General features: G+C 42.4%; 1 protein-coding gene and 1 long non-coding RNA gene across 3 annotated transcripts; both read left to right on the top strand.

Moving 5' to 3' along the window:
- The first annotated feature begins 425 nt into the window (after positions 1-425).
- Positions 426-19,884, top strand: LOC108247434 (moesin). Of its 2 annotated transcripts, XM_017435557.2 has the most exons (13): positions 426-700; positions 8,821-8,904; positions 10,682-10,777; positions 10,895-11,169; positions 11,252-11,335; positions 11,840-11,986; positions 12,078-12,174; positions 12,939-13,102; positions 13,275-13,405; positions 13,503-13,663; positions 13,786-13,878; positions 16,315-16,539; positions 17,803-19,884. In XM_017435557.2, exons 1-13 carry the CDS (start codon positions 689-691, stop codon positions 17,965-17,967), a joined length of 1,734 nt encoding a protein of 577 aa, XP_017291046.1. In that variant the 5' UTR covers positions 426-688; the 3' UTR covers positions 17,968-19,884. The 2 variants fall into 2 exon arrangements, with proteins under 2 accessions (XP_017291046.1, XP_017291047.1); XM_017435558.2 differs by lacking the exons at positions 426-700; positions 10,682-10,777; positions 10,895-11,169 and having other exon boundaries at positions 8,846-8,904.
- Positions 19,885-25,296: 5,412 nt separating this feature from the next.
- On the top strand, positions 25,297-25,981 carry LOC108247426. The gene is made up of 2 exons (XR_001809081.3): positions 25,297-25,424; positions 25,519-25,981. It is a non-coding gene; the product is annotated as an uncharacterized LOC108247426 (long non-coding RNA).
- Positions 25,982-27,654: the final 1,673 nt, after the last annotated feature.

Below are 27,654 nucleotides of genomic sequence, written 5' to 3'. Positions count from 1 at the left end.
AACCTTAGTAGGATAGGTAATATAGGAACCTTAGTATTACAGGAACCTTAGTAGGATAGGTAATATAGGAACCTTAGTATTACAGGAACCTTAGTAGTTCAAAAACTTAATAGTACAGGAACCAGGAACCTTAGTAGGATAGGAACTTTAGTATTGTAGGAACCCTAGTAATACAGGAACCTTTGTAGTACAGCAACCTTAGTAATATAGGAACCGTAATAATACAGGAACCTTGGTAGTACAGGAACCTAAGAAGTGTATGGTTTAAGGCTGAAGCTGAGGGAACTTTTCTCGGTGATAAATGAGGCGCAGGCCCGATGAAGCAGCAGCTGCAGGCGGAGTCAGCCGCCGGCCTGAAGCCTCCCTCCTCCCTCCCTCTCAGCCTGGCTGCTGTCCTGTCATCGGTCTCTGGGTGTGGTTTTTTCTTCTTCTTTTTTTTCAGCAGCAGCAGCAGCAGGGGTACCGTTAGCAGGAAATCAGTCCGTTTTACTTCAAGGCGAAACAAAGAGCGACTCTCCCAGCTTAAAAAACATCTCTTCAAAGTCGACCTTTTTACTTCTCTTCCCTTCCTCCTCTAAAGTCCTCGAACCGGGAGGGTGTTTGTTCTGATGGGACAAAGTTTCCTGCCGAACTAGTCGTTTGATAACTTTTTATACAAAGCCCGAGCCGGACCTGAAAGAAGAGAAAGATGCCGAAAACGGTAAGACCCGACTGAATGTCCTCCTTATCACCCAGCTCAGCCTTTGTTTCGCCTCCTGTGTTAATGTGAGCCGCAGTCAGACTCTTCTTCTTCCCCCTCAGCTCTGCCGCTGAAGAGCGAATTAAACCGGACGGTGTTTGAATTAACGGTTAAACTCACTTAACGGTACTTTCCGTTACGCGAGTGCGCGTGCGCGCTCCCGCCCGTCGCTTCACTGCAACTAGCGCCTTTTATCAAATCCCCTATCCGACCTTTACACCTTAAAAATAAACTTAAATGCGTCACTTAAACTTAAATCCGCAGCGCAAAGCCCTGAAGTCTCACTCTTTATTTTATTTATTTTTTTAGGGAGGAGGGGTTCAGCGGAAGTGTGGCCTGCAGTAGCCACTAAGCTAGCCCTCCTTTTACAACAAGGCCTCCTTTTTTTTCCACATCCAGCTCTGTAACAAGATGGGATTTGAAATGTCACTCAGGCCAGCTGTGCTGCCCAAACCTGTGGGGGGAAAAAAGGGCCCCAGTTAACATATAATGTAGAACCCTAGGCTGGGGATGAAGGTCAGAAGAACCCCAAAGTTTTAGTGAAATTCTGCTGGTCATGTTCTGCACAAAGAGGGGGGCAACACAAAGACAAGAAGAGGAGGCAAAGCCCATAATAGCTGCTCATGTCTTCATCACTGGGTGACAGGGACGAGGGTGGCTTTTACCCCCATCTTTAGACATTTCCACTGATGTGAAGACTCTCTACCCGCTTCCCCTCTAAATCACGCCTTTTTTTGTAAATTACACCTTGAACTCAGAGAAACAAAGAAAAACGTCCTTTTTTCCACACTCACGTTAACCACATGCACAGCCTGACCTAAGAGGGAAGGTCACTTCTCTGGAAGCGGGTTACGAGTGGTTAGTATCTTACCCGTCGTAGATAGCTCTTTGAACGAGCTCAGTTTCAGAACCGAAGTGGATTGCTGGGATCTTAAAAACAGCTCAAATCTGAGATGGTTCAGCAGTTCATCCAACCACTGTTTTATAAACCCGTTACATTATTGTCAGTTTTGCATTACTTTACTATCCTGGCCGAAATATTATAATATTTATTGGTTCGATTGGCTTGCAATTCAGGGGACTGCAGTGAGATTATAAAATGATTGTTGGTTCATTTTGATAATCTGGAAAACTTAAATGATTGTGGCTTATTTCACGTAAATAAACACATTAGGGAGTACACAACAACTTGTCTGTGTAAATCACAGGCTGCTCACCAACAGTTAGCATAGATGCTAATTGCTAATTTCAAAGTAATTCCTAGCAGGGTACACTATGATAACTTTAGCTGTTGTTCACAGATGTAGATTCTTCAGGGTTCAGCGAAGAAAAGATGAAAAACACGTGAAAGCGCTCAGCTTTGATGCAACATGTTTCTACGGTAACCCTGCTGGGACAAACGGCACCACGCATCAACTACTCTGCTGACTCTCTTAACCAAATCGACTTTTTTAATGTTTGGAAATCACTTCAGAGCCTCCCATGTCCGTGACGGGATTACAGAACACCCGTGTAAATGTTTTCCGGCATAATATGGAACTGACGCCGACGTAAAGGTTGATAAAATAGCGTTCCCTGTGAAAACGATTACGCCAACTCGATGGTGCGTTCAAGACACTGCTGTTCTTTAAATCGTCGCTATCTTTCAGTGGATTGAATCCCAGTGAAGTTGAAGCTGCAGGTGTGTGATTTTTACAGGTTCTGATTGCATGTTTGTTTCTCCTTCTCGTGCAAACCATGTGGAACATACACAAAGCTTTAGCTAAAGGGGCTCCTGGCTCTGTACCTGCTCCCTTCCTGTATAATTGTTTCTGCTCGTACTTCCTCTACGTTCCTCCTCCCCAGTCTGTCACCCAGAATAAAAAACGTTGGGCATTGTTACCACTGACATAAACGCCTATTTTTGTCAGTCGGCTATGAAAAGAATTTACTGCTGGGCCATTTAATGTCTGTCAACCTTTTTTTTTTTTTTTTAAATACTAGAAAACCCATCACGCTTAACGTACAGTACATTTAAGCGCTAATATATTATTTATTAATCTTCTCGACAAGTGTTTGCAGACATTTTTACATGAAGTTGTTGAGCTGAGCAGCGTCAGATTTGCAGCAGCATGAACCTCCAACACCTCAGAGGTTGCTGTTTGGTCGGCGTAAAGAAAATGCAGCTGTGTTGAGAGTGTAGGCGGCTCGTAATGAAGAGGGAACTGGGACAGAGGACAGAGTAGATGAAGAGGAAGCAGCAGCATCTAAAAAAAAACTGAAGAATTGTGGCTTTAGAGGTGGAATAATAACCACTGTGTGATTTGCCGGCAGGACAAATGTTGGCTTTTATTTGTGCAGACGAATTCTAGCCGTAAGAAGTCGAGTCACCTGACAGAGGTGGCGCTCGGGGGTTGGTCGGTTTCCCTTCTCTTTAGCTGGTGGCGCCGTGTTCATTCAGCTGGCGACGGGGGTGGAAAGGGGGAAGTGAGATGTACGCATTCAGCAAACGGCCCAGAATTCACATCGCAGTCAGTGAAAGTTCGGCTTTCTGCTGCAGCTCGCTCAAAAAGCACAAGATTCACGGCTCATCAAAGTTTTTTCAGATCGCTGCTTTAGTTCTCTAGTTTTTCCAACCCACATTTCTATTTTTTTTTTTCCCCCAATAAAAAAAAAAAAAAAAAACATATTTTGCAATCTCTCTAACTACGGACAAACTCGGCCTCTGCTGGACTGCTCTTGGCCGTGCTTCAGTTTCCCAAGGAAGTCATGTTGTGACTCAAGGTTTCTGTGCTTACATCAGTTCCTTTCTGGTAATTTCCTCGCCTGCAGCCTTATAAGGACTTTCACATCACAGTCTGGCTGCTCTCCTCCCTGCTTCCCCCAGCGAGCTCCTCAGACGCCATGCCCCTCTTTCGATTGCATTAAAGCAGCACGCCACGCACAGAACTCGCTGTAGTCTTGGCTTCTTCGGCCTTATCAGTAACTTTATAACGAAACTGAGCTGCACTGTCGTTGTTGTTGCATTTAGATTGTTTACTTCTCACTGTTATCTGTAATTACAGTTTAGTCACCCACTCATACAGACATTATTACCAAAATACCTCCATTTGAAGCATTAAAACAACCAGATTAAAGGCCTTGGCTGCCTATTATGCCAGAAAAGATCATCTTTTGTCGAGAACTTACTGATTTGTATCCATCTTGGTCAAACCATTTTCAGTCTCATGCAATATTGTGAGACGCCACGCTCAGAGTATGTCTTGTGTATGACCCTCAGCTACTACCACATCAGGTTTTAGCTCTACCTGTAAAATCGTAGACATTTTTGTGTTGGCTAATTTTGATTAGCTGTGGTGGCCATCTTGAATTGGATTGATTCCAAAGGTTATTCAGCTGCAGGCGCACATCCAGTGATAAGTTTCTGCAGGTTTCATCAAACTCTGTCCAGTGTTTCATGAGATATTTTGCTAACAGACCAACAGGGTTGACTTTAACTGATAGAGCTTTAAGGAAACGAGCAGCACTCAGAGTATGCGTTGGGAATGACTCTCAGCTACAACCACACCAGATCTTAGCTCAGTATCTGCAAAAAGTCATAGCCGTTTTTGTGTTATCTAAGGTGAGTTGCGTGTGGCGGCCATCTTGAGGTAGTGCTAAAAGTCTTGTATGATCTCACCTAACCCCAGCTGCAGTTTGCTTTCTTACTTATCTACTTTTTATTGAAGTAATACAGCAGTGTCAGTGTTGACGCAGCAGCTAACCAGTTGGTTTTAACTCCAGCAGCAGTTATTTATCCAAACTTACCAGTTGAGGCCGGTCGGTGCGCAGCTTTGAGGACAGGAGTCGTGTTGGTCGTAGGAAGCGTCGGGCTCTCTAGCGAGGGTGTCTATGGAGACGCGGTGAGCGAAAAGACCTGGAGGTATGCAGGCAGGAGATTAAATGGGTCTGTGGAGCACATAGCGCAGCAGATTAGGCCTGAGTGGAGCCGAAGGCGGCCAGCAAACTACCATCAAAACTCGTGGCGTTTTTACACAAACAGCTTGCTTTTCTTTTTCTAATACTTTTTTTATGTTCCACTTTAAAACTGCGAGAACGTCACAGTCCAAGATGTAAGTACTCCATTTTTGGTCGTTTATAACTGCTTTTACAAGCTTATGTTGATTTTTTTTTCTTTCTTTTTACAGCACATATTTCAATCAGAGCAACTGTATGTTGTACTGCGGTAGAGTCTAAGTACTGGAGAATATGAGGCTATTATTGTTATAATTTGTCTCTGTTCATAATAAAAGTGTGTCGTTGAGAATTTAAACCCCACGCCACATAAAGGAATGAAATCATCGAGGCGTTTCAGTGAGCCAGAGTTCATGGCATTTCTGTGCGAAGAAAGTGCGAGTTTAATCTGTTTTCTAACCTCCGTATTTTGACCTGCGAAAATATAGGCCACCTTGGTTCTACGTGGAGGAACAGGGGTCATAAAACCACGTCAGCGTCAGAAGTAGTGGCTCTTCTGTACGACTGAGCAGCAGGCACATTTTTAGCAGGTTTTTGGGAACGATTAAAGTTATTAATACACAGAGTTATGTTGCATGCATTAGTTCTGTGTTTTTGCCAAGTTGGTTCTTGTTGCGTCATGTGTAGTTTGAACATTATAAAGACCTTGGCAGGAAAGTGTTATCAGGAGGGGGCTCATTTAACATGGGACAGGTTTGTAAACAGGCTGTAGCTGACGGGTGTCTGCAAGAATAAACAATAATTCCACAGAAAGCCCCCTTTTTTTTGACAAACAATAAAAACTGAACCATCACCCGTGGCTGAAAGGCTAAGCAGATGATGATGCTTTTGCTTGTGTGTCTGTCTGTTAGCAAAATATGCCACAAACCATTGGACAGAATTCCGTCAAGGATTAATGTTACTTTTAGTGACATTTTAAAAGAGCCAGCTGCTCTTTTTTTTTTTTTTTTTTGGTGTGCGGTTGTGTGTGGTCCCTCTGCTTTGACAGGAACCTCGTCCTCTTCCTGTCCCTCAGTTTGAACTCAGTCATAAGGTTTCTGCAGAGCGATGCACCGACACTTACTGCAGACAAATCAGGCCCAGAACTAGAGTGGTGTTCACGTCGAAACTGACAATAAACTCAGTTGGTTTTTGCTGCACTGGTACTTTTCTGTTAGCATGTTGTAAATATATTTCGCTAGTATGGGATCATAATTGCTTATTTTGGTTTTAGACCACATAAGCATACTTGTTGTGTTGTTGACATGGCGATTTGTTGAACAAGCCTCACCCAAGATTGCTTCAATCGTCTCGTCACTTTTCCTATTTATATCACTATTAGCTAAACCGCTCAATGCTTATACTTAAGTTGAAATGTTCGCCTGACTGGATAATAAAGATATAAACGTCTGTTATCAATCGGGCTCTTTCCCTGGTTGCTAAGAGGACATGTTGTTACCGAGTCATTTAGATTTGGAGTGACTTTTACAGATGACTCAGACGTGTGACCCAGTTTTATCAGCCGTTATTGTGTTCGGATACTACAAGTAGTACAACAAACCACGCGTGCCGTACACGGCGTCGGGGACGTGCTGCTCTGTCACCCCAAACAAATCTCAGGCCACAGTTTGCTTCCTTTGTGATCCTGAGAGCTTTATCTTCTTTGCCGTCTTGTGTCGAGTTGAAAAGAACTGTGGTTGTGATTCTCACACACACACACACACACTCAGATATCACCGGGTTCAGATTGTAAGAACAGGACAAATGCAGACGTCATAGATATTTTCTTTATAACATATTTATCTTTGTAAAATACATTGTTTGATCAGAGTACCATTGTATAATCCAAAAAGTTTGACTCAGATTCCTGCTCCTGCTGGTGTAACCTGGGAATTGTCCTCACTTCACCTCTCCATGAACCTACCCTCTCATTGAGTTTTTCACATTTTATTGGCTCTTTTAGTGAAGTTTCTCGAACTCTGTATTTTGTGACAAACAGTGTTTTCAGATTTCTTTTCAGAAGCCAGAATTTTCAGCCTTACTAGAACATTTCTAGATTCCCTGTGGATTTTCAGCCATGTCTTACATCTGATGACTGTCAGACTTATACACAATACTAAACTGTTTAATGTTCACCTTTTAGTTTAAATGACATAAACATCAGACAGCTGACTGCTCCAACTCTGTTTAAGTTGTATTGAAACACTTTTATGAGTACAAATACACAGTATAGAATGAATACTGTTATCTGTATCAGCCCTGATGATCTTACTCTAAGTAATAAGCTGATGTCAGTACCACCTCATCATTTACTTATGTTACCCAAAATCTGACTAAACTGATAAAATGTTGTGTATTGCTTTTTTTTCTCTTGTAGGCATGACCACATCTAACAAAATGTTTGTTCATTGTTTTAAAAATGATTCAGAAGTTTCTAATTATGCTTTTCACTGTATTGTCTCTAAAACAATGATGGCCGCCCTCAAATTAGCGGACTTCAAGGAGACCAAAGAGGCAAATCGAAGAAACAAAAAATGAATAACCTGGAATTGAAAACCAAATTTAAAATTCCATAATTTGCATGTTTATCTTTAATGATTACTATAACAGTTTCCCATTTTTTTCTTTGATGTTATGGCCAAATTTCTCTCCCGTTTTGTAGTTTCTGTATATGTGTGAGAGAAGATTCTTGAGGAAACCCTTTCAGGAAGTCAGTAATGATCAAACAGTGTCACCAAAGAATAATTATACACTTCCTAATTAACACCTGTTGAATGTTGCCTTTAGGTTTCATAAAAAGTCGAGATGAATTCATGGAAACTTGACTCATGGGCCTGAGAGCGGTGTGCGCTAAAAATAGCGCCCGGAGCGCTTTTGAGTTCTGGCCGTGAGCGACACACCCAAACCAGGCAGAAAATTGAGAAGCGTAGTTCCCTTTTCATGCAAGAATAACCATTCTGACTCCGGAAGTGAAACCGCTTAATCACAGGCAGGGTGGTGGTGGTGGTGAGCTGAACACTTTCTGCACAGGGAGGGAAAAAAAAAAAGAACCCAAATTCCTCTAAGCTCAGCTGTTCCGCCTAAATTCTTCCTCAAATAAAACGACTTTACATAGCCGTACTGGACTCCTGACTGCTGGGGGGGTGACAGGAAGTGACAGAGAGGAGGGTGTCCTGAGCTGTAAATGCGGTCCTGCTGACACGGATGGGAAAGAACGCAACTCTAATCAGCCCCGCAACTGGGAAATAATGCGCAGCATTGTTGGCGAGGGCAGGCGTGGGCCTCTGGCTGCACAGTTATTTCCTGATAGGCATGCGTGCCTGCTGTTTGCATCACCGCCTAACGGAGAGAAAGTGAAAGATTCCTGCCCGACCTCAAGATCCTGTTTGACTGGACAATTAGAGGTTTAAACAAATTCCTTCGACTTTTAATGAATGGGTTTGCACCACGGGATGAGTCGGCAACCATTTTCAAATAAAAAGCCAGTTAAACGAGCGGCTGTAACGGACCCATGAGGCAACCTGAAGCGAAAATCAACCCTGTTTTCAGATATTGGTAAAAAAAAAAGAAAAAATCCACTACAGCACAGAGTTTGAGCAGCATTCAAGTTTTCTTGATTCATGACAGGATGTAGACGACTCTCATGAGAGAGAGCGCCGTTTAGCCGTCACACCCCGCATGGCCCAGCCTCCAGAGGATGTGGTTACTTCCTGTAGATAAGTTCTGTGCTCAGACCGAGCCAGATTGGCACGGCGTTTGAAGCACAGTGTGGAGTCCTGGGTCTGGAGTCAATTCTGATTCCATTTTTGTCAAAATATAACACTCAAAAACAATATGATAGTGGGTTTTAATGGGGCAGCTGTGCACTGATTGAACCTATTTTATAAAAAGGATATGTGCAGTCTAACACTTTTAACACATTTCTTATTCTATACTACATTTATTATTGATTAAAGCTTTTAAACACAAGTCTGTCGTTTCTCATCAAAGCACTTGTTCTTGAAAGTTCATATTTGTTCCAGCTCGGTGAAACACGCTGAATGTATCCAGAACGCTGTCTGTGTGCCGTCCGTGTTGACGTTGAGTTTTTTTTCCTCCCTGTTCCTCAGATTAGCGTCAGAGTGACCACAATGGATGCGGAGCTGGAGTTCGCCATTCAGCCCAACACAACAGGAAAGCAGCTCTTTGACCAGGTAGGACAGACTTCCTCCTCTGACCCGTTTATCAATCCCTTACGCATGCACCGGAGTCCCTCTGAACTTAAATCGACTTGAAAGCCTAAAATTCTTAACGGTCTGACTCATATTTGACACTGTTTTGAGGCCAGTCCAAATTCAAGATGGCTGCCACAGCCAACTGACCTTAAACAACACAAAAATGACAGATACTGACCTAGAAAATGGTGCCGTTGTAGCTGAGACTGCTCCCCAACACACATTCTGAGGGCTAACAGATTGAACAAGATTAAAGTTTTATTAACTGTTTGGAGTCTGTCTGTTAGCAAAATATCTCACAAACCACTGCACGAATTATAACAAAGCTTTCAGGAAGTGATCATTTCATCCAATTCATGATTTTTTTTTTTTTCAAGATAATTTGCTAACAGACAGATAAACACCCAGGTATATACATGATCACCTGCCTTCCATGGCAACAAACTATAAACAATAATCCTTTAGGTGATTCGACACAAGCGTTTTTACAAATAAAACCCTACTTTTTTGTAGAAATAAACAGCATTAACTTTTGTTACACACCTCAAAACATAAAAGAACATTTACCGTCACTAAGTGTTTTTATTCTTTAGTATCTGACTTTTCAGACGTTACAAAGGCTCAGTTTGAGTGAAGTTTTAGACAGAAAAATCTGTTATTGTTAAAGTGAATAAACCTAACAGTGTTGCCAGCAGGGTCTATTCGTGGAGCTCTGAGGTCAAAGGTCACAGACCAGGTCCGGAGGAGAAAGGTTAAACCACAGCCAGGGGCGGCCCTCTGTCCATCCCTCGGTCCATTAGACCTTTATCCTCTTTGTTCTGTTGAGGACTGCCGGGGGGGACTGAAAAGACGGGGTTCACCTGGACAGCTCAGCAGACAGAGAACTGAGGAGCTAACACCCTGTGAGGGAGAGCCGAACGTCTGCTGGAAATGACCGAAGAGTTAGGAGGGTTAAAGCTAACAGAAGCAACATGCTAGCTAAAACATAGAAGGGGTCAAAACACTAGGTTAAAGCTAAAAGAAGCAGGAAGCTAAAAGCCAAGAGTAAAAAGAATGATAGCTATAAGCAAAATGTAACAAAATACTAGCTGCAAGCTAAATGTAGCAAAATGTTAGCTAAAAGAAGCAGAACACTTGCTGAAAGTATGAAAAGGGGCTGTCTAAAAGTAACAAAAGACCTAGAGCAGCAAAACACATGATAAAAACTAAAAGTAGCAAAAGACTAGAAGTAGTATAATGCTAGCTAAACGCTAAAAGTAGCAGAGGGCTAGCTAAAAGCTAAAAGTAGCAAAGAGCTGGCTAAAAGCTAAACAGCAAAAGGCTAGCTAAAAGCAACTAATGTTAGCTGAAAGCTAAAAAGTAGAACACTAGCTAAGTATGAAAAGCAAAAGGCTAAATAAAAGTTAAAAGTAATAAAGTGCTAGCTAGGTTAAAACTAAAAGTAGCCAATAAGTCATTAATAGAGTCAACACACCGAAGCAGATCTCTAAATGACCTTAGATCTTTAAGAAACTGAAGCCCCCTACAGCTGGTATAAAATCACCAGCTAACTAAATGGTTTTAGGTGTGGGAGGAAGCTGCAGGATTTGGACAAAGCCCAGTCAGGCACGAAAACAAATAATCTGAAAGTGCAATCAGGGAATCACCGGCCAAGATTCCAACGGAAAACCTCCTCGCCACGGTGCCATTACATCACCCTGAGGTATTCCAGCAACTCGTACTTCAAGTTATTTTAACAACCTCTTTGTGTTTTCAGGTTGTAAAGACCATTGGCCTGCGAGAGGTGTGGTATTTTGGACTCCAGTACCAGGACACGAAGGGCTTCTCCACATGGCTGAAGCTCAATAAGAAGGTGGGCTCTTTGTCGAGCTAAAAACGATTCCGTTGAAATAAACAAAAAAAAACAAACGAGCCGTTTTGGGCCTTGAACTCCACCCCGTCACCGGTGCCACGTTATATTTTATTTTAGGTGACAGCCCAGGATGTGAGGAAGGAAAGCCCGCTGCTCTTTAAGTTCCGAGCCAAGTTCTTCCCCGAGGACGTCTCGGAGGAGCTGATCCAGGAAGCCACACAGCGCCTCTTCTTCCTGCAGGTGAAGGAGGCCATCCTGAACGACGACATCTACTGCCCGCCGGAGACGGCCGTGCTCCTGGCCTCCTACGCCGTGCAAGCCAAGTTCGCCGACTACAACAAGGAGGTGCATACGCCAGGCTACCTGAGCGGGGAGAACCTGCTCCCTCAGAGGTACAGCCACCCCCCAACCCCCAACCCCCACTGTCTCGACAACCGGAGTCTGAGTGACACTCGGCTCGTCTCGTGTTTCCAGGGTTCAGGATCAGCACAAGCTCAACAAGGAGCAGTGGGAGGAGAGGATTCAAGTGTGGCACGAGGAACACAAGGGCATGATGAGGTGCGTTTGTCTGTTAGCAAAATATCTGATGAACCGCTGGATGGATTTTAATGAAACTTTCTGAATTAAATGATTGGATGTTCATCTACAACTGATTAACTTTTGGAGCAAGCCCCATTCAAGATGGCCGCACAGCTGAACAAGCTTAGCGAATATATAAATGAGCATAACTAAGTGAAGTTTACAGATATGGAGCTAAAATTTGGCGTGGTTATAGCTGAGCATCATACCCAATATATGCTCCAAGCGCTAACTGATGGCGCTATATCTGTTTATTAAAACTTTGGCATTAAATGTTGAAGTTGCCCTGGTCTGTCTGTTAGCATAATATCTTATGAACCACTAAATTGATTTTAGTGAAACTTTCAGAAAGGAATCATTGGGTGTACATCTATAACTGATTCAAATTTTGGAATCCACCCAATTTAAGATGGCCGCCACAGCTGATTGACCTTCGCAAGCATAAAAATGACCGAGAGCCTGGTCCGGTTTTGTCTCCCACAGGGAGGAGTCCATGATGGAGTACCTGAAGATCGCTCAGGACCTGGAGATGTACGGAGTCAACTACTTCAACATCAAGAACAAGAAAGGCACAGAGCTGTGGCTCGGGGTGGACGCCCTCGGCCTCAACATTTACGAGCAGAACGACAAGTGAGTGAACGAGCGGCGTCTGGTTTTCACGGTGGCCGCGGTGCGAAGTTCGGTGCTGATCGGGCCTTTCTGTTGCTGCGCTTTCTTACAGGATGACTCCCAAAATTGGATTTCCTTGGAGCGAAATAAGGAACATTTCCTTCAATGACAAGAAGTTTGTCATCAAGCCGATTGACAAGAAAGCGCCTGTATGTAAACTCTGAACACAAGTCACCATTCAGGAGTGTTTTCTGTTGTGTTTATGGCCCACTGATGTCTGTGTGTGTGCTCTCGTCTGTCTGTTAGCAAAATATCTCATGAACCACTGGACGAGTTTGAATGAAATTCTCAGAATGTAATCACTGGATGTACTTCTACAACTGATTAACTTTTGGAGCCAAGCCCTTTCAAGATGCACAGCTAGGCAACCTTACAAAACACAAAAATAGTTACAGCTCAGTCAGTTTTACAGATATTGAGCTAAAATTTGTTGTGGTAGTAGCCAAGTCATTCACAACACATACTCTGACCACTGTACATATTGCACAAGATATTAGCTGAACACTTTGGCATTAACTGTTGGCATCAATTCTGTTCGTCTGTTAGCAAAATATCTAATGAACCACTTAACAAATTTTAAAGAAACTTTCAGAAAGTGAACACTGGTTGTACATCTACACGTGATTAACCTTTGGATTCAACTCAATTCAAGATGGCCACCACAGCTAATCGACATTAGCCAACACAGATATAGCTACAACTCGGTCAGTTTTACAGATATTGGGCTAAAATTTGACGTGGTAGTAGCTGAGAGTCATCCTCAACACATACTCTGAGAGCTAACTCGTCTCTCGAGATCTCGAATGAGGTTGATTATAACTCTCTCGTGATAAGATCGTCTTAGCTATAAACTCTGCCACTAAGGGCCTTTACTTATGCATGACTTCTGATGCAAACCTGCCTGGACCTGTAGGACTTTGTATTCTACGCCCCAAGACTGCGCATCAACAAACGCATCCTGGCTCTGTGCATGGGCAACCACGAGCTGTACATGCGCCGCCGCAAGCCGGACACCATCGAAGTGCAGCAGATGAAGGCTCAGGCTCGGGAGGAGAAGAATCACAAGAAGATGGAGAGGTAAGCTTTTGGGTTTTATTGAAAACACCCGCTGCTGTCAGCGGAACCAAACGGTTTAAATCCCCGTATTTCACAAACCTTTTCTTACTGGGTGATGGTTTCCGTCAAGTGCAGTGATCCACTTTTGAAGAGGTTGCTTAAAATCCAAACCATCTCATTTTGTTCCCATTAGAGCTCTGCTGGAGAATGAGAAGAGGAAACGAGAAATGGCGGAAAAAGAGAAGGAGAAGATCGAGAAGGAAAAGGAGGAGCTGATGGAGCGATTAAAGCAGATCGAGGACCAGACGAAAAAAGCCCAACAAGGTGGGCGACATTTCACGAACGCCTGTAGAGCTCGCTGACGTGATGGACACCGTCAGTACTCCCGTGTGTGTGTGTGTTTGTGTGTGTGTACGCGCAGAGCTGGAGGAGCAGACACATAGGGCTCTGGAGCTGGAGCAGGAGAGGAAGCGAGCCCAGGTGGAGGCCGAGCGCCTGGAGGCCGAGCTGAAGGGCGCCGAGGAAGCCAAGATGGCCCTGCTGCAGCAGTCCGAGAGCCAGATGAAGAACCAGGAACACCTGGTTAGCTTCCAACAGCGCTCACTAATCATAAACACAGGATCTCAAACGGATTGAACCAGTTACATGTTTGTAAAGTTTTAAATACCGAGTGAACAAAACCCTTTTTTTTTTTCTTTTTTCAGGCCACTGAGTTGGCTGATCTGACTTCAAAGATTTCCCTGCTGGAGGACGCTAAGAAGAAGAAGGAAGAGGAGGCGACAGAGTGGCAACAAAAGGTGCGCTCTCAGTTCTTACTTCTCTCCGTTGACTGCAGGCTGCACATTAGGTCAGCTGTAGATCTTATTAACACTGGAAAACATGGCTCATTCATTCAGAAAGGTTAAGTTTCCATACAAATCCATTTCTTTGGCCTTTAACCGGCTCTGAGTCGTGGAGGGCATCGTCGACCTTTCCTGCAGACGAGCCTCGACTGCTCCATGCTCTGCTCTCAGACCAGCCACCCTTCAAAACGTTAGCAAGATTTAAATAAATATTACTGGTTTTATCTCTTAAATGGACAGATCTGTGGACAACTTATAAACATTTAACATCTTACCTGTTGTAGACAGCTGTTTGAATTTCAATGTGAAATTGATAAAGGTGCAAAGGCTGATGTAAAGTCATGCTCACATGAACAGCCTTGAAATATTTTAGATTGGATTAGTTTTAAAACGGCAGTAATCCAGTTTGTCACACTCTGACTAGCCATCAGCTCATCAGTGTGGTCATAATTCAAACTGAGGTTGTTCAAAGAGCTAGCTACACCAGGTAAGTTATTAATTATTCATAACCTTTCCACCGAACCGCACTTCAAACAATCTGAAGTGACCTTTTAAATTGAAAAGGAGCCTTTTCAGAGGTAACAAGAATTGACTTTCTTTATTCAGAGTATTTTAATCCTAGTTGGATCGTGTAGACACACTAGTGCATCAGTTCATCAGAGTCAAAGCAGGACACGGCGGGTTCGATTTAAAAATAGACATTTGGGAGTCACCTTGAAAACAGACCTTGCTAAGTTTTAGTTTGAAGCTCGTATTGAGAGGGAAGTCCCAGGCCGTTCACTGCAAACGTTGGCCAGATATATTTAAACAGTGGTGCTATAAATGTGTGTGGAAACTTCCAGCATCATATGGTATAATATTCTGCGAAAACATACAGAACACCCACAGTCCTTTACGACGGCCCTAACAGTCAGGGGGACCACCAGTAAAACAGAGAAGATGGTTGTTTTTGGTTTTTTTTTATTTACCCCCAAAATGTTCAGATAACTACTCAGAACCAGCCAGAATGAAAACAAACAAAAAAAGGTGCAACTGAATGACGCATTTAAAAGAGGCCAAAGCAACCAAACCAAACCGAGGATACGAAACAAGACGCTAACTCAACAAAATGAGAGAGAGAATGGACATTTAAATAATGAGCAGGGGGGTCAGGATTGGATGTGAAGTGTTGTCTTTTCAAAGGAGGATGGCCTGAGCATCAGTGAATTAAATCTATTGCATTCTGTAAAAAAAAGCAAATAACTTATCTAGCCTGGACAAACTGTTGTGTGTAACGTTGGTAGCTTGTGACGTTCGAGCGTCAGGTGGTTCTGCATGAGAACCAGTGCCACCACTGCAACCGCCAGAGCCGCTGCGCCGTCCTGAAGCTGCATCGAGCACACAGGAAGCAGCAGATCAACTCACAGAAATGTTACTGTCCACTGTCCCGCCGACAGAGGGACAGTGAACAGATAAATCCTCGTTTTGATCCAGGCTGTTAGTCCAGCTGGGTCCATGACTCTGCTGATGTGTTAAGTGTGTCTTTATAGACGTAAGTTCTTCTAACAAATGTCAAGCTGAAGAGACCACAGGAGAACTGAGTTTACCCAGAAGCTTGGAGGTTCTGTCGGACTTCACTCTGCTTCACTTGCAGAAGGAATGCTCTCACTCAGACCAAAGGGAGTGGTTAATTGTTGGGTTTTTTTGACCGGTCTGAAACTGAAACACCTCTCAGAGAAGAGGAAAACACAACGAGCACAGACCTCGGAGTCCTCCTCGACTACTTTATTTAGTTCTTCTGATAAAAATAAAAACTTATTTAACTGAATTTCTACCCTTCAACTTTTTTAGTGTTGCTGACAATATGTTTTAGATGCATTTCTACTTTCTAAATATAATTGAGGAAGTCAATAAAGATAGTTATTATTATTATCACATCCCTTTTTCTATTTTTATTAAAATTGTTTTTTTTTCTCTTTTTTATGCATGTTCAGAAGATGTAAATCTAGTAATGTTTGAAAGAAAACTATTAACATGTAATAACCTCAAAAAAAAACAAGCTTCCTCTTTGTCCTCCTTGTGCTGTAAAGAAAATAAAGCTGAACTCTGCTGCCATCTTGTGGTGAGGAGTGAACAGACACCCAGTCGCTCTCGGGATGCTCACAGCTTCTTGTTTTGCTGCAATAATTCAGAAAATATCTGACAAAAAAGGTTAATAATATCAAATTAGCTGTTTAGTTTGTTCTTTTGGAAACAGTGTTCAGTCTGTTTTCTTCATTTTGTGACGTTAAATGACTATTTGTTGAGGTTTAGACAAGAACAAAAAGTGCTACAATTAAATAATGGAAGACCAGTTCTGTCAGTGTAACACACACACACACACCGCCTCACTGTCACTCTTGGCGTCCTCAGGCGACCTCGGTGCAGGAGGACCTGGAGAAAACCAAAGAAGAGCTCAAGAACAAAGTGATGGCGGTCCAGGAGCCCGTCAACACGGAGAACGATCACGACGAGAACGACGAGAGCAGCGCCGAGGCCAGCGCCGAGTTCACGGCGGCGGCCACGTACAAGGACCGCAGCGAGGAGGAGCGGATGACAGAGGCTGAGAAGAACGAGCGCCTGCAGAAACATCTACTGGTAAGACTTGGCCTTTATCTCCCAGCGATCGGTCAAAGTGAAAAAAAAAAAAGAACGGCTGATTTTAAACACATATATTTAAAGCAGCTTTTTATCCACTGAAGTCAGAGAGTTAAAGGACAGGATGTGAGTTATTCAGTTTGAGGGTTGCACCGCAGGAAGCAGAGGAAACGCATCAAAAACAGTTAGTATCAAGTCAACTAATAAGGCGAATACGAGTAAAAGAAGTCATCTGAATCTGATAAAGTTTCTGACAGAGAAGGAGAGGACAAAAAGCACGTAAGCTGACATTTCTGTTGTCTTATGAGAGAGAAGTTCTTTTACTGAATGCTATACGCTTTACTTCGATACCAGCTATTTATGCACAGAAAGTTGCTGCTGGAGCCAAAAAAACGAAACAGAAATTGAGGAACTGGGTTCAAGATTTTCCCTCTGAACGTGATGGAACAAGTGGGAAAACCAGTTTTTAAAGCCCTTCAAGTTGTCAGATGTAATGGAAGTCACAAAAACATGGTTTTTTTTGTATGGACTGTGAACCCTCAGTCCCTACGCTCGTTTTACAGGAGACGGCTGTATGTGTGCAGATTATTAACCACCGCACATATATTTAAAGAACATTTTAAGCCACTTTGATGTAAAACAACAACAAAAAAATGGCTTATAAATTAAAATCTGAGTCTGGAAAAGTGTGGAATTTCAAGATTTATTTGTAACCTAAACATCAACAAAATCCACACTGATGTGGAGCAGATTATATATATTTGAGTAATTTATCAAATCAGAACGTTTGTTGGTGTTGTTGTTTCCAAAATACAAATCAGGAACCAGCATGAATTCAAACTGCTTCATAGTAAAAACGGTCAAAAAGGGCAACAAAGAGATAAAACCTCCTATCAAAACAAAAGCTCCATCAGCTGCTCCCTCTCCTCCCTCCCCAGACAGTCACAGGTTGTGATGCAACAGAGTGGTAAACATGGCTCTCTCTTCCCAACTTTTTGGCAACAAATTCCAAAAGCAGGCGCCTTTGAAAAGTTTCTCCGTTTCAACGTTTCAAACTTCCTCTCGGTGTGTTCAGTTTAAGCTGCTCACTTCTGAACAGCATGCCAGACTTTTTTGGCAGACAGAGTCGCAAAGTAGTTGAGACAAAGTGACACAAACACCCCACTGTTTGTCTTCCTGGATAAGGATGAATCTCCTGCCTCGATTCACTGCAGCGGGTCGCCGTGGATGTGTGTGTGTGTGTGCGCGTGTGTGTGTTTGCAGGCTTTGAGCTCGGAGCTGGCCAACGCCCGGGACGAGACCAAGAAAACGGTGAACGACATGATCCACGCCGAGAACATGAAGGCCGGACGCGACAAGTACAAGACCCTGAGACAGATCCGGTCGGGGAACACCAAACAGCGCATCGACGAGTTCGAGTGCATGTGATGCCCCCCGCCCACCACCACGACGCTCAGGGGCCCGAACAGCAGTGGAGGGGTGCCGTCTGGACTGCTGTCCTTGCTGTCCTTGCTGTCCTGCTTCACCCAGGCTGTTTTTCCTCTGTCCCCAAAACAAATCAGCTCAGCAACATATCGTGGCTGCACAAGCAACGGCACAGTGTACAGAACCGGACAAATTCCAATTCTTATTGTTTCTAAATTTAATTTTTAGGCAAGTCACTGGTTTTAAAGGGACATACTGTATTTTGGTAGTACATTCCCGATAAGGGGGTTTATGTAGCATAATTAGCAAAGGGCTCCTGCCTCTTCTTACGACACGGCGAGCAAGAACTTTTAGTTTCTTTGTATCTTTTTGTCACCGTCTTCTGTCCGGGTTTCAAAATAAAAGCGTCAGACTCAAATTGAAAAGTTAAAAACTAGATCCCACACACACACACACACACACATATTCCCGCAGGATTTTCTTTTACACGAGACTTCTCCTCCCCATTCCTCATCCCTGCATACATTATGAGGAGGAATATTAGAGCAGTATTATGTTTTTATTTTTTTTAATTTTCTACCATCTGTTACAAATCAGACAGTATTTACGTCGCACTCACGCTGCGACGTTAAACATCTACTGATCCTTTAGGCATTCTGATCTGGTGTTTTTTTCGAGTTAATTTGCCAATTTTGAGGTTTTTCTACCAGGATAAAAAAATCAATATTATAGACAAATAAGTCTTCTCCTCTCATACCATTAAAATAATTGATAACAAACTGTTTTCAGCCAACAGACACTGAAGGAGTGAGGTTGAAATCATTCAGCTGATGTTTAACTTTAGTTCATTTTGTTTCTAAATTAGCTCATTTCGAATTCAGTAATATTTAATTTACTGTAAATAAGGTAACATTTGGAGCTGAATGTAGTCAACGTGTAGGACTTTTGATGATTCGGGTTTTAAATGAAGCTGTTTGTTTTTGCTTTCTCTTTTTTTAAATCAGTATATTGCAATGTAGACAAAATGACAATAAACTCATCTGTAGGAGCAAAAATTAGAGTTTAAAATGAACTGTACTTTTTAATTTAAGGCTCATTTTTCCCCCCTCAAAATGGTTTAAAAAAAACTGCATATTTTAAAGATGTGATTGTTTACTTGAAATTTCGTCGCAGCAGCGCAGCCAGAAATGGCCACATTTTCACCTTCTGTGCGCGTTTTAAACGGACCACACGCACTTCCTTTTGTGTCGTTTGTAATTGGGATTTTACGTTTGTGATCAATTATGTGCAAGACCAAAAAAAAAAAGAAAAACTTGGTTCAAATCGATCGTTTGAACTTCCTGAAGCCGAAGGAATGAACAGGCGATGGAGGAGGAAACGAGCTGCGTCGACAAACGCAGACGACTGTGCCATAAACTGAACGAATTAAAGCAGGTCTAAAGAAGTTTGTATCAAATAAATACAAATGTCATCTAGTGCCATTCTTCCAAACTTATTTGTAGTGCCAAGTCGTGTAGAAATGAATGTTTAAAGAGTTTATTCACACAAATGTATTTTAGAGATAGATATTTTTGCAAATTGTTTAATTTTCATGTCTTTTACTGAATGGATAAAACATGTTATCGGGATGATGTTATTTGGTTGTTTTTTTTCTCCAAATACAGTCTGCGCTTTCTCCTTTCTACACCATGTATTTACCATGACATGTTCAGAGCAAACAAATGTGGACAGGAAGCGTTTTCTCTCCTGTTTCAGCGCCACGAGCGGAGCAAACGGTCCAAAAGTTGCTTGTAAGTGTGTCGTCTCGAGTCAGAAAGGACTGAAAGATTGTAAACTGACAGACAGTGCCTTGCCCAGTTTGTTAATCAGATCTTGCCTTCTCTTGAGTCTTTCATTAATTAATAAAAGTTTAAAGTGCTTGCTCTGTTTTCTGTCCTGTTTTTTTATTATTACAGAAATTGGTGTTTCTTGATCTGCAAACTAGAAGAACTCATTTGAAGCAGAACTTTTTAAAAACCCAAAAGGAATTAGAGGCTTACTTTTGTAAGAACCGAAGATGACAAGATGTCTACAAGCTATATAGAAAAAGGAAAATGAACCAAGACCATAACCTAGGCAGACAGGAATGCAGAGCAGAAAAAAGGCCTTAAACAAACAAGTGACTGTGCAAACTATAGGTGTCAGAATATACTGGCTGTCACACATATAAATGATTTGTTTAGGTGATACAACAAGTGAAAAAGGCCCTTCATTTGAAGACAAAGCTCTGAGCTCAGGTACAATGGGCGTCTATGAGAGTTTGGGTGTGCGCTCTGCTCTCTGAGGGAGATTCAGTCGATCCTGAGCTCTCTGCTCACACGTGATTGCTCTGCAAGGTATCCAGGAAATCCCTTTGAGAGGTTTGCAGGGAATACTTAGACCTGTCTGATGACCTCCCATGGGTCACCAACGCAGGCAGCTCCGACAAGAGGGCTCACCAAAGACTCAGTTTCAGGAGGAGGCCTCAGCGCTGCTGCGTTGACCTCCTTTTGCCGTGGGTGGGTGTGGCGGAGAGCGTCCTGACGGTTTTCATCACAGTCTGGTGTGAAAACCGCTCTGAGGCTGACAGGAAGGCGCTCTAAATGAGTGATTAAGATCAGCTGTTAGAAATGACCTCCCTTCAGTGGAGGACGATGCAGAACCAGGGCAGAGAGCAACATGACGGACCCCACCCACCCAAATCAGAAACCGTTCACCCCCACCTTTCCTCACAGAACAGCTTCCTCCACGAGGCTCTGAGGCTCAAAACTGCCCTCTGGACTTCAGGTTCTTGTTTTTATTGTCTCATTCGCCGAGATTATGTAAAAAAACTGAACATTTCAAATATCAAAGTGCCAGTTCAGTCAGCTACAGAACATCTGCTGGAAGGCCAAAGCAGATTGGTCCCAGTTAAGCTCCTCAGTTTGATGTTTTTTGTTTTTTTTTAATGTTTACAAGTAGGAACGTGAAAATCAAGACGGAGACCAAAGACGATGACCAAATAGTCACAAAGGAGCTTTACTCCTCGTGCATTGGTACTCTAAATGTTAGTGGACAGCGTGTCCTGCAGGCGTCCACTAGGTGGCTTGATGCTTGTTAACGTCAACTTCCGTCTGCATCAAAGGTGGCAATTATAAAAAAAAAAAGTTTCAGTTACCTCTCAGCTTATTTCACCTTTTATAAAACTTGATATGAATACAATGTAAAAGCCACTAAATCCTTACTAAACATAAAAGTACTCACACTTGAATTCAGTGTAAAACTGTTGCATCGCAGATAGTTTAAAGTCTGACTTACAGTTTAAAAACCAACACAAGACTGTGTTTGAAGAGGAAACTGCCTCACACACACACACACACACACACTGTGTTTGAAAGTTCTGCAAACAATTGTCTCTGCAAAACCGAAATATTTTACACTGAAATATGTGTCAGAGTCAGTTATTTCCACAAGTGTCACACACACAGCAGCTGTCACATGAACCCCATTAGCAGCAGTCAGGTTTCCAGCTTCGTGCTGACTGACAGGCGGGTCGATAAAAAGCTCCCTGTTTTGCAGCTCGAACCTTTAAAGACGAGCGTAGACTGCAGAAAGCATCCGTCTCCTCAGTTTTATTATTATTATTATTCCTGTTTTTAAAGGCACGCTTCCAGAAGCAGCCGCTCCCTGCTGCCTGGGTGCAACATTCAACACAAAAATCCTGAAAACCAAGCCGAGTAGAACTCTCTTCTGTGGAGAAAACGTGAAAGTACTTGAGCTCAGTAGCATCAAGACATACATTTTACTTCAGAGGACATTATATCAGAACATTTTCTGTTACTTTTTGTTTTTTGCAATAGGAAATTGAACAAGTCTGAGCATCAAAAAGGAGGAGGTGTTTTTCTAACTTCCCCTGTTCTTGTGGTATTAGTGGCCTAACAGGGCTGTTGAAATGGTTAACACGCCGAACTGCAACTTCGAGATAAGCTGCAGTGAGTTTTCTTAACTAGACGCAAGACTTCGGTGTTTCAAACAAGAATGAGTCAGTATGACTGTTAGATCGTTGCATTTCCAACAAATAGTCGGGCTGCAGGTTTAGACCAAGATCACCTTATGTTGAGAAATGTAGCCGTCTAACCTTGAAAATAAGGTTATGCTGCAAACTCATACAAAAATGTGAGATGTCATGGACAGAGCGTGTGTTGTGAATGACTCTCAGCTACTACCACGTCGAATTTTAATTCAATATCTGTACAACTGACTGAGCTATAGCAGCTTTTTTGTTGTCTAACGTTGATTAACTGAGGCAACCATCTAAAATTGGATTGACTCCAAAAGTTAACGAGTTGTAGATCCAGTGATTACTTCCTGAAGGTTTCATTAAAATCCCCTTATTGGGGGATGAGGTTCAGCTACTACCACACCAAATTATAGCTCAAGATCTGTAAAATCGACTGAATTATAGCAGTTTTTGTGTTTCCCAATGTGACATAATCTTGAATTGGGTTGACTCTAACATCTAATCAGTTGTAGATGTACATCCACTGATTATTTTCTTTTTGAGTTCCATTGAAATCTGTCCTGCAGTTCATGAGATATTTTGTTAACAGACAGACACAATGGACTCCAAATAATTAATGTCAAATGTTTAAGCAAAGATCTTTCACAACCTGTTAGTGCTCAGAATATGTGTTGTGAATCAGTCTCAGCTACTACCACATGAAATTTGAGCTCAATATCTGTAAAATTGACTGAGTTGTAGCTGGTTTAGTATTTTTTAAGGCCTGTTGGCTGTGGCGGCCATCTTGAATTGGATACACTCCAAAAGCAATTCAGTTGTAGATGCTCGTCTATTGATTACTTTCTGGAAGTTTCATTCAAATCTGTCCAGCGGCTCATGAGATATTTTGCTAACAGACAGTTAAAAGGCTCACTGAAAGGCACAAGAGTTTGTAGTCTGAGAGAAAACAATGTGTTTAAAGCTGCATGAAGCTGCTGGGCTGCACTTTCCAAGCTCAAACGTATCGATAGAAGGCGTTCCCCTCAGTTTCTCTGAGTGAACCTGATCTGTTGTAGCCCAGGTGCTACGATTAGCTGGAAGACTTTTGCACGTTTCAGTTCACGTTGCAGCCGAACAGCGGCACGAGGCGAGCTCGGAACGGAAACAGCAGAAGTTTTATCTGAGCTGACAAACTGCTCAGAATCTGAAATTTCAGGGCAACCTTAAAATACCGCATTTATTTTTACACTAATCTGCACACGGTCTTCGACGACGACATGTTAGACAAAGATCTGATCTGTGAGCGTGCAGAGTGTGTGCTGGGGATGAGTCTCAGCCGCCACTGAAACAAACTCAGTTATAGCCACTTTTGTATTTCCTGATGTTGACCAGCTGTGGCGGCCATCTTGAAATGGCTTGACTCCTAAAGGAGATCAGTTTACGACAGATGAACACACGCAGACACGGGCAGAAACGTCATCGATCGTCCCTTCGGTGGCGAGTGATAACGAGAAGATTGCCCTTCTCGGGTCTGTGCATTTTAGCAAACTGCTGTTGTCTTTAACGTAAAGACCTACATGTTCTTGCTGCGCTGGTGGTTTGTTTTCTCCACATAAGAAACTTTAGAGGTTAAGCACAGTGACCTTTGCTTGTTAGTTTCCTTTCTGATCAGGTTCCTTCATTTCTGATTAATCCTGGTCTCCAGACGATGGTGGTGATCGTTGTATCCATTCCTAGATGCCTTGACGCCATCTTGTTTTTGGTTAACTCCTTGGTACATCATCAGCTGTGACACCTTACCTGTCCAGATACTAACTCTGCTGCTTGTGTGGGGTCACGTCGGTTCAGCGGGCGGTCCTACAGCTCGGCTCAGGACGGATTGTGTTCAGACTTCCAAATGTATGCAAGAATAGAAGTGGCCAAGGCGACCTCCGATGGCGGTCTGAGTGAAGACGTTTTCAATGTGCAATGACGCCATTCACACCTGTGTTTAACACTGAGCGCAATCCCGTCGCTCAGGACAGATGTTGATGCCAGATGTGAACGAGGTCTAGGAGTCAGGTTGTGTTCTTGTTACATTGAGGAGAATTGTAAGGAGAACAGTTAGGAAAAAAAATCAACTAAATCATTTTGGAGATGAAGCTGAAACACTGAGCAGTCATGAAAAAAATGGTTTGCATAAGTTGGAATGGCACCTCAGCAAAAAACTGGCTCCTTGTTCAAACATTTTAGGTACTTTGTTCTTATTTGTTTGTTTTTTTGGTAACTTATTTTTGATATTTTTTAAGCATTTCTTTGACGTTTACTTTTGGCAGTTTTATCAGACGCCTGAACCGCCTGAGCTGACTCCTTCTGACGAGGGAGCTCCCGAGCGCATTGTTCTAAACTTGTTTATTAAATGAAGGAGATCTGATTTGATACGATAAATGGAGCTCCTGTCTGACTTAAGAAAGGGCTGTTTGGATAACATCCACTGAAAGGTGGTTTTCAGGAGTCTTCAGGGAGCAAACAGTGGAATGTGAAGGTAGGAGTTGTTACCCTTAGGACCAGGTTCTTCTTGGGGTTTTTTCCCTTCTTTCAGGCTGACCTAGTCTCATCACAGAGAAGCTTTGTTCCTTTCCTGGTTACTTTTGTCATTCATAGACCCAAGGAAACCCCAACAGAATCCGCACATGACAACAGTCTGACTACTTATCCCACTCCAACCGGTTTGTCTACAGTAAATTCAGTTCATTTGTTGGCCTGGTGGGTGTTACAGTACAGATGGAGCTGCAGAGGGAAGTGTTGTGAGTGACTCATGGTGCATTGGCCCAGAGTGACATGAGGAAGTTTCACAGCACCTTGCATGGTGTGTTCTGTGCTTTGAAAACCAAAAAAAAAAAAAAAAAAACTGGTAGTGTAAAACAGTTTGTTAATAAAACTAATATTTCCTCTAACTCACCTCCTGCAAAGAGAGACTAGCTGACGGATAGGCCACCAATCAGCAGAGAAAGTGGGACTTAAAGAGAAAAAACAAACAAACTGTAAATGATGGTGTTCTTGTGATGTAGGGCAGGTAGGGCAGCTGTAACTTTATATATATATATATATAATATTTAAAGTTTACACAAACATGAAAGAACAGTAAGCGTTTTCCACCTTTCTTTGCTTCCAAACTTGCAGCTTCACAAGCACTTTCTGCACACAGCAGTAAACAAAATATGCGCCCCGAGGTGAGCTAAAACCATTATCTCAAAACCCCGAGAAGCCATTAAAGCCTTCAGCAGCGTTTCACAACCGTGACATGTTGACACTTTATTTCCACATATTTCCTGAGAGCTAGCTTTGCAGTTATCTTCCTTGTTTTGACTTCCTCTTTGCTGCGCTGAAGCTCAGTGGTCAAACGAACTGTCTTGTGCGCGGTGTCATCATTGTGAACCCATGCGAGGGCGAAGAGGAGCGCTGCTCTCCGGCTCGTCAGCAGGTAACAGATTAACATCTGAGGCACACGATCTGGACGCGAGCACTTACGTGCAGCAGGTGTGTGATCCCCGTGTGTTTGTTCGTTCATTCTGCAGAGCCGTCCGCGACCGTGCAGGAGATCAGGCCCCCCACTTAGTGTATTTGACAAGCTGAGCTGGACACTCTGTATCAGCGAGTGTCAGTTTGTCAAATACCCCAAGTGAGGTGTCACTTGTCGCCAGACCGAGGTCACCCAGCGGGACGGAGGACGGAGAGGGAACCCAAAGCAACTTGGAAAGAGAGCCTCGAAGCCTCTCAAAGAGTTAAGCTGAGGTTATCTGCTGAAGTTAGAGGAAATATTTGTACAAACTGTCAGCCCTGCGGTGCACTTTAGTGTTCTGCAGCTGCTGACTAATTATCAGATTTCTCATAGATCCGAATCTGCAGCCACTGCGGCAAACTTTGTGAGCGCATTTGCGCTTTTAAACCAGAACTGTACACCACAGCAGCGATGTGAAGGTGGTGCTTCATGTGTTTGCAATTAACATAAATGACAAAAATAAAAAAAATTTAAAAATGTGGAGCTCTAAATGAAATACTTGTTGGGGGAAAAAAAACTGTTTCCAAGACATCCGTTTCTGTTTGAAGAAACTGCTAAGGTGATGATGTGGTCCATTTGTTTCATTTAGTGCAGCACTAACTTTTATTTAGGTGATGATGTATTCTCTTTGCAAAGATGTGTGTGTGTGTGTGTGTGTGTGTGTGTGTGTGGGGGGGGGGGCAACTGATTTTTTTAGCTTTGTAAGTGAAAATCAGCCTGCAAGGTGGTCAACATTAAAGCTTTTCTGCAGCGCAAACATGATGTGTCAAATGTGTGTGAAGAATGATGTATTAAACTTATGGTGCGAAGCCTGCGGCCATCCTGCAAACCCAAGCTTATCATCCAACTGTCTTTTGTAAGGCAGCACCTTATCAGCCTGCCTTGCATTTCCTGGAAGAACAAATTCTATTTGACATTCATTAAAGACCACAATCTTCTAAACGGTAGCAGCTTCTGCAAAGTCACTGTTGCAACAAGCAAGGCCGAGTTCTAGTGAAGTTTCTGAGAAGTCCCGTGCTGCATCATGGCAAAGGGCAGCGCACACAACGAATCAATGCTGCTTTAACTAGTGGGACTGCTGGATGGCAGCAACATATGTGCTCAAATAAAAGCTTTTAACACTTACAGAGAGGTTTGTATGGGGTGCCGTTTGTAAAGCAACGTGTGCTCAATATTTATGCCTAAATTTGGTCACATTTAGCTTCAAACACTGTTTAAAAATGTAGTGTGGATTTTCTGATGTCACCTTTTACAACATTTAGCTAGTTAAATGTAATTGTTACAGCTAAATGCTAAATATAAATCTAAATGCTAAATGTTAAATCTATATGTTATATGTTAAATCTAAATATTATATGTTAAAACAATAACATATAACATATAACATTGTAAAAGGTGACATCAGAAAATCCACACTACATTTTTAAACAGTGTTTGAAGCTAAATGTGACCAAATTTAAGCATAAATATTGAGCACACGTTGCTTTACAAACGGCACCCCATAGATTTGCAGCTGCATTACGTACCTGCACATAATTCAGTCTCAATTAATGTGCATAAATGAGTACAGTTTTGCTCTGATTAAAAAGAAAGACGTGTGAAAAGAAATTGCCTGCCCGATTGATTCTGCAACCTTTTTTTTTTTGTTGAAGGTTATCCAAATGTCGGGTTGTGCCGAGTTGTGTCTAACTTCCAAGGCTTTTAGCAGAGCAGTGTGTTTTAGCTCTGGTTCGACTGCAGCAGGGTATCATCTCACAATGGTTTAATGTCATCAGAATAATTCAGTACAAATAATAATAATACATTTTTTTTTAAAAAGGGGATGTTGCATATAAATGTGCAGAAGCTGCTCACATAAATGACACTTGTCACTTTCAACTAAGAGTTTTGAGGGTTGTTTTTTTTTAAGGTGAGACAATTTCATCATGTTTGCTTTAAAGTGCCGTCTTCCTACAAGAGAGTCAAAATCAAACTGATTAAAGTAAAAGTGTCTTCTCCTAATGACATACAATTACACAGTATTTGCCACAGATTTTGTTGTAAGTTAAGACACACAAGAAAGTGTTTAAATCCTTTGGAGGGAATTCAAGCAGTCCAGAATATTTCAGATTTCTGTTTGCATCATATTATAACGGATAAACTTCAAGCTGAT

The sequence above is a fragment of the Kryptolebias marmoratus genome, linkage group LG13 (genome assembly GCF_001649575.2).
Source record: "Kryptolebias marmoratus isolate JLee-2015 linkage group LG13, ASM164957v2, whole genome shotgun sequence".
In the NCBI taxonomy this organism is placed as follows: Eukaryota; Metazoa; Chordata; class Actinopteri; order Cyprinodontiformes; family Rivulidae; genus Kryptolebias; species Kryptolebias marmoratus.
Note: the sequence above shows the minus strand (reverse complement) of the source record. Positions and strands in the feature narration are given on the sequence as shown.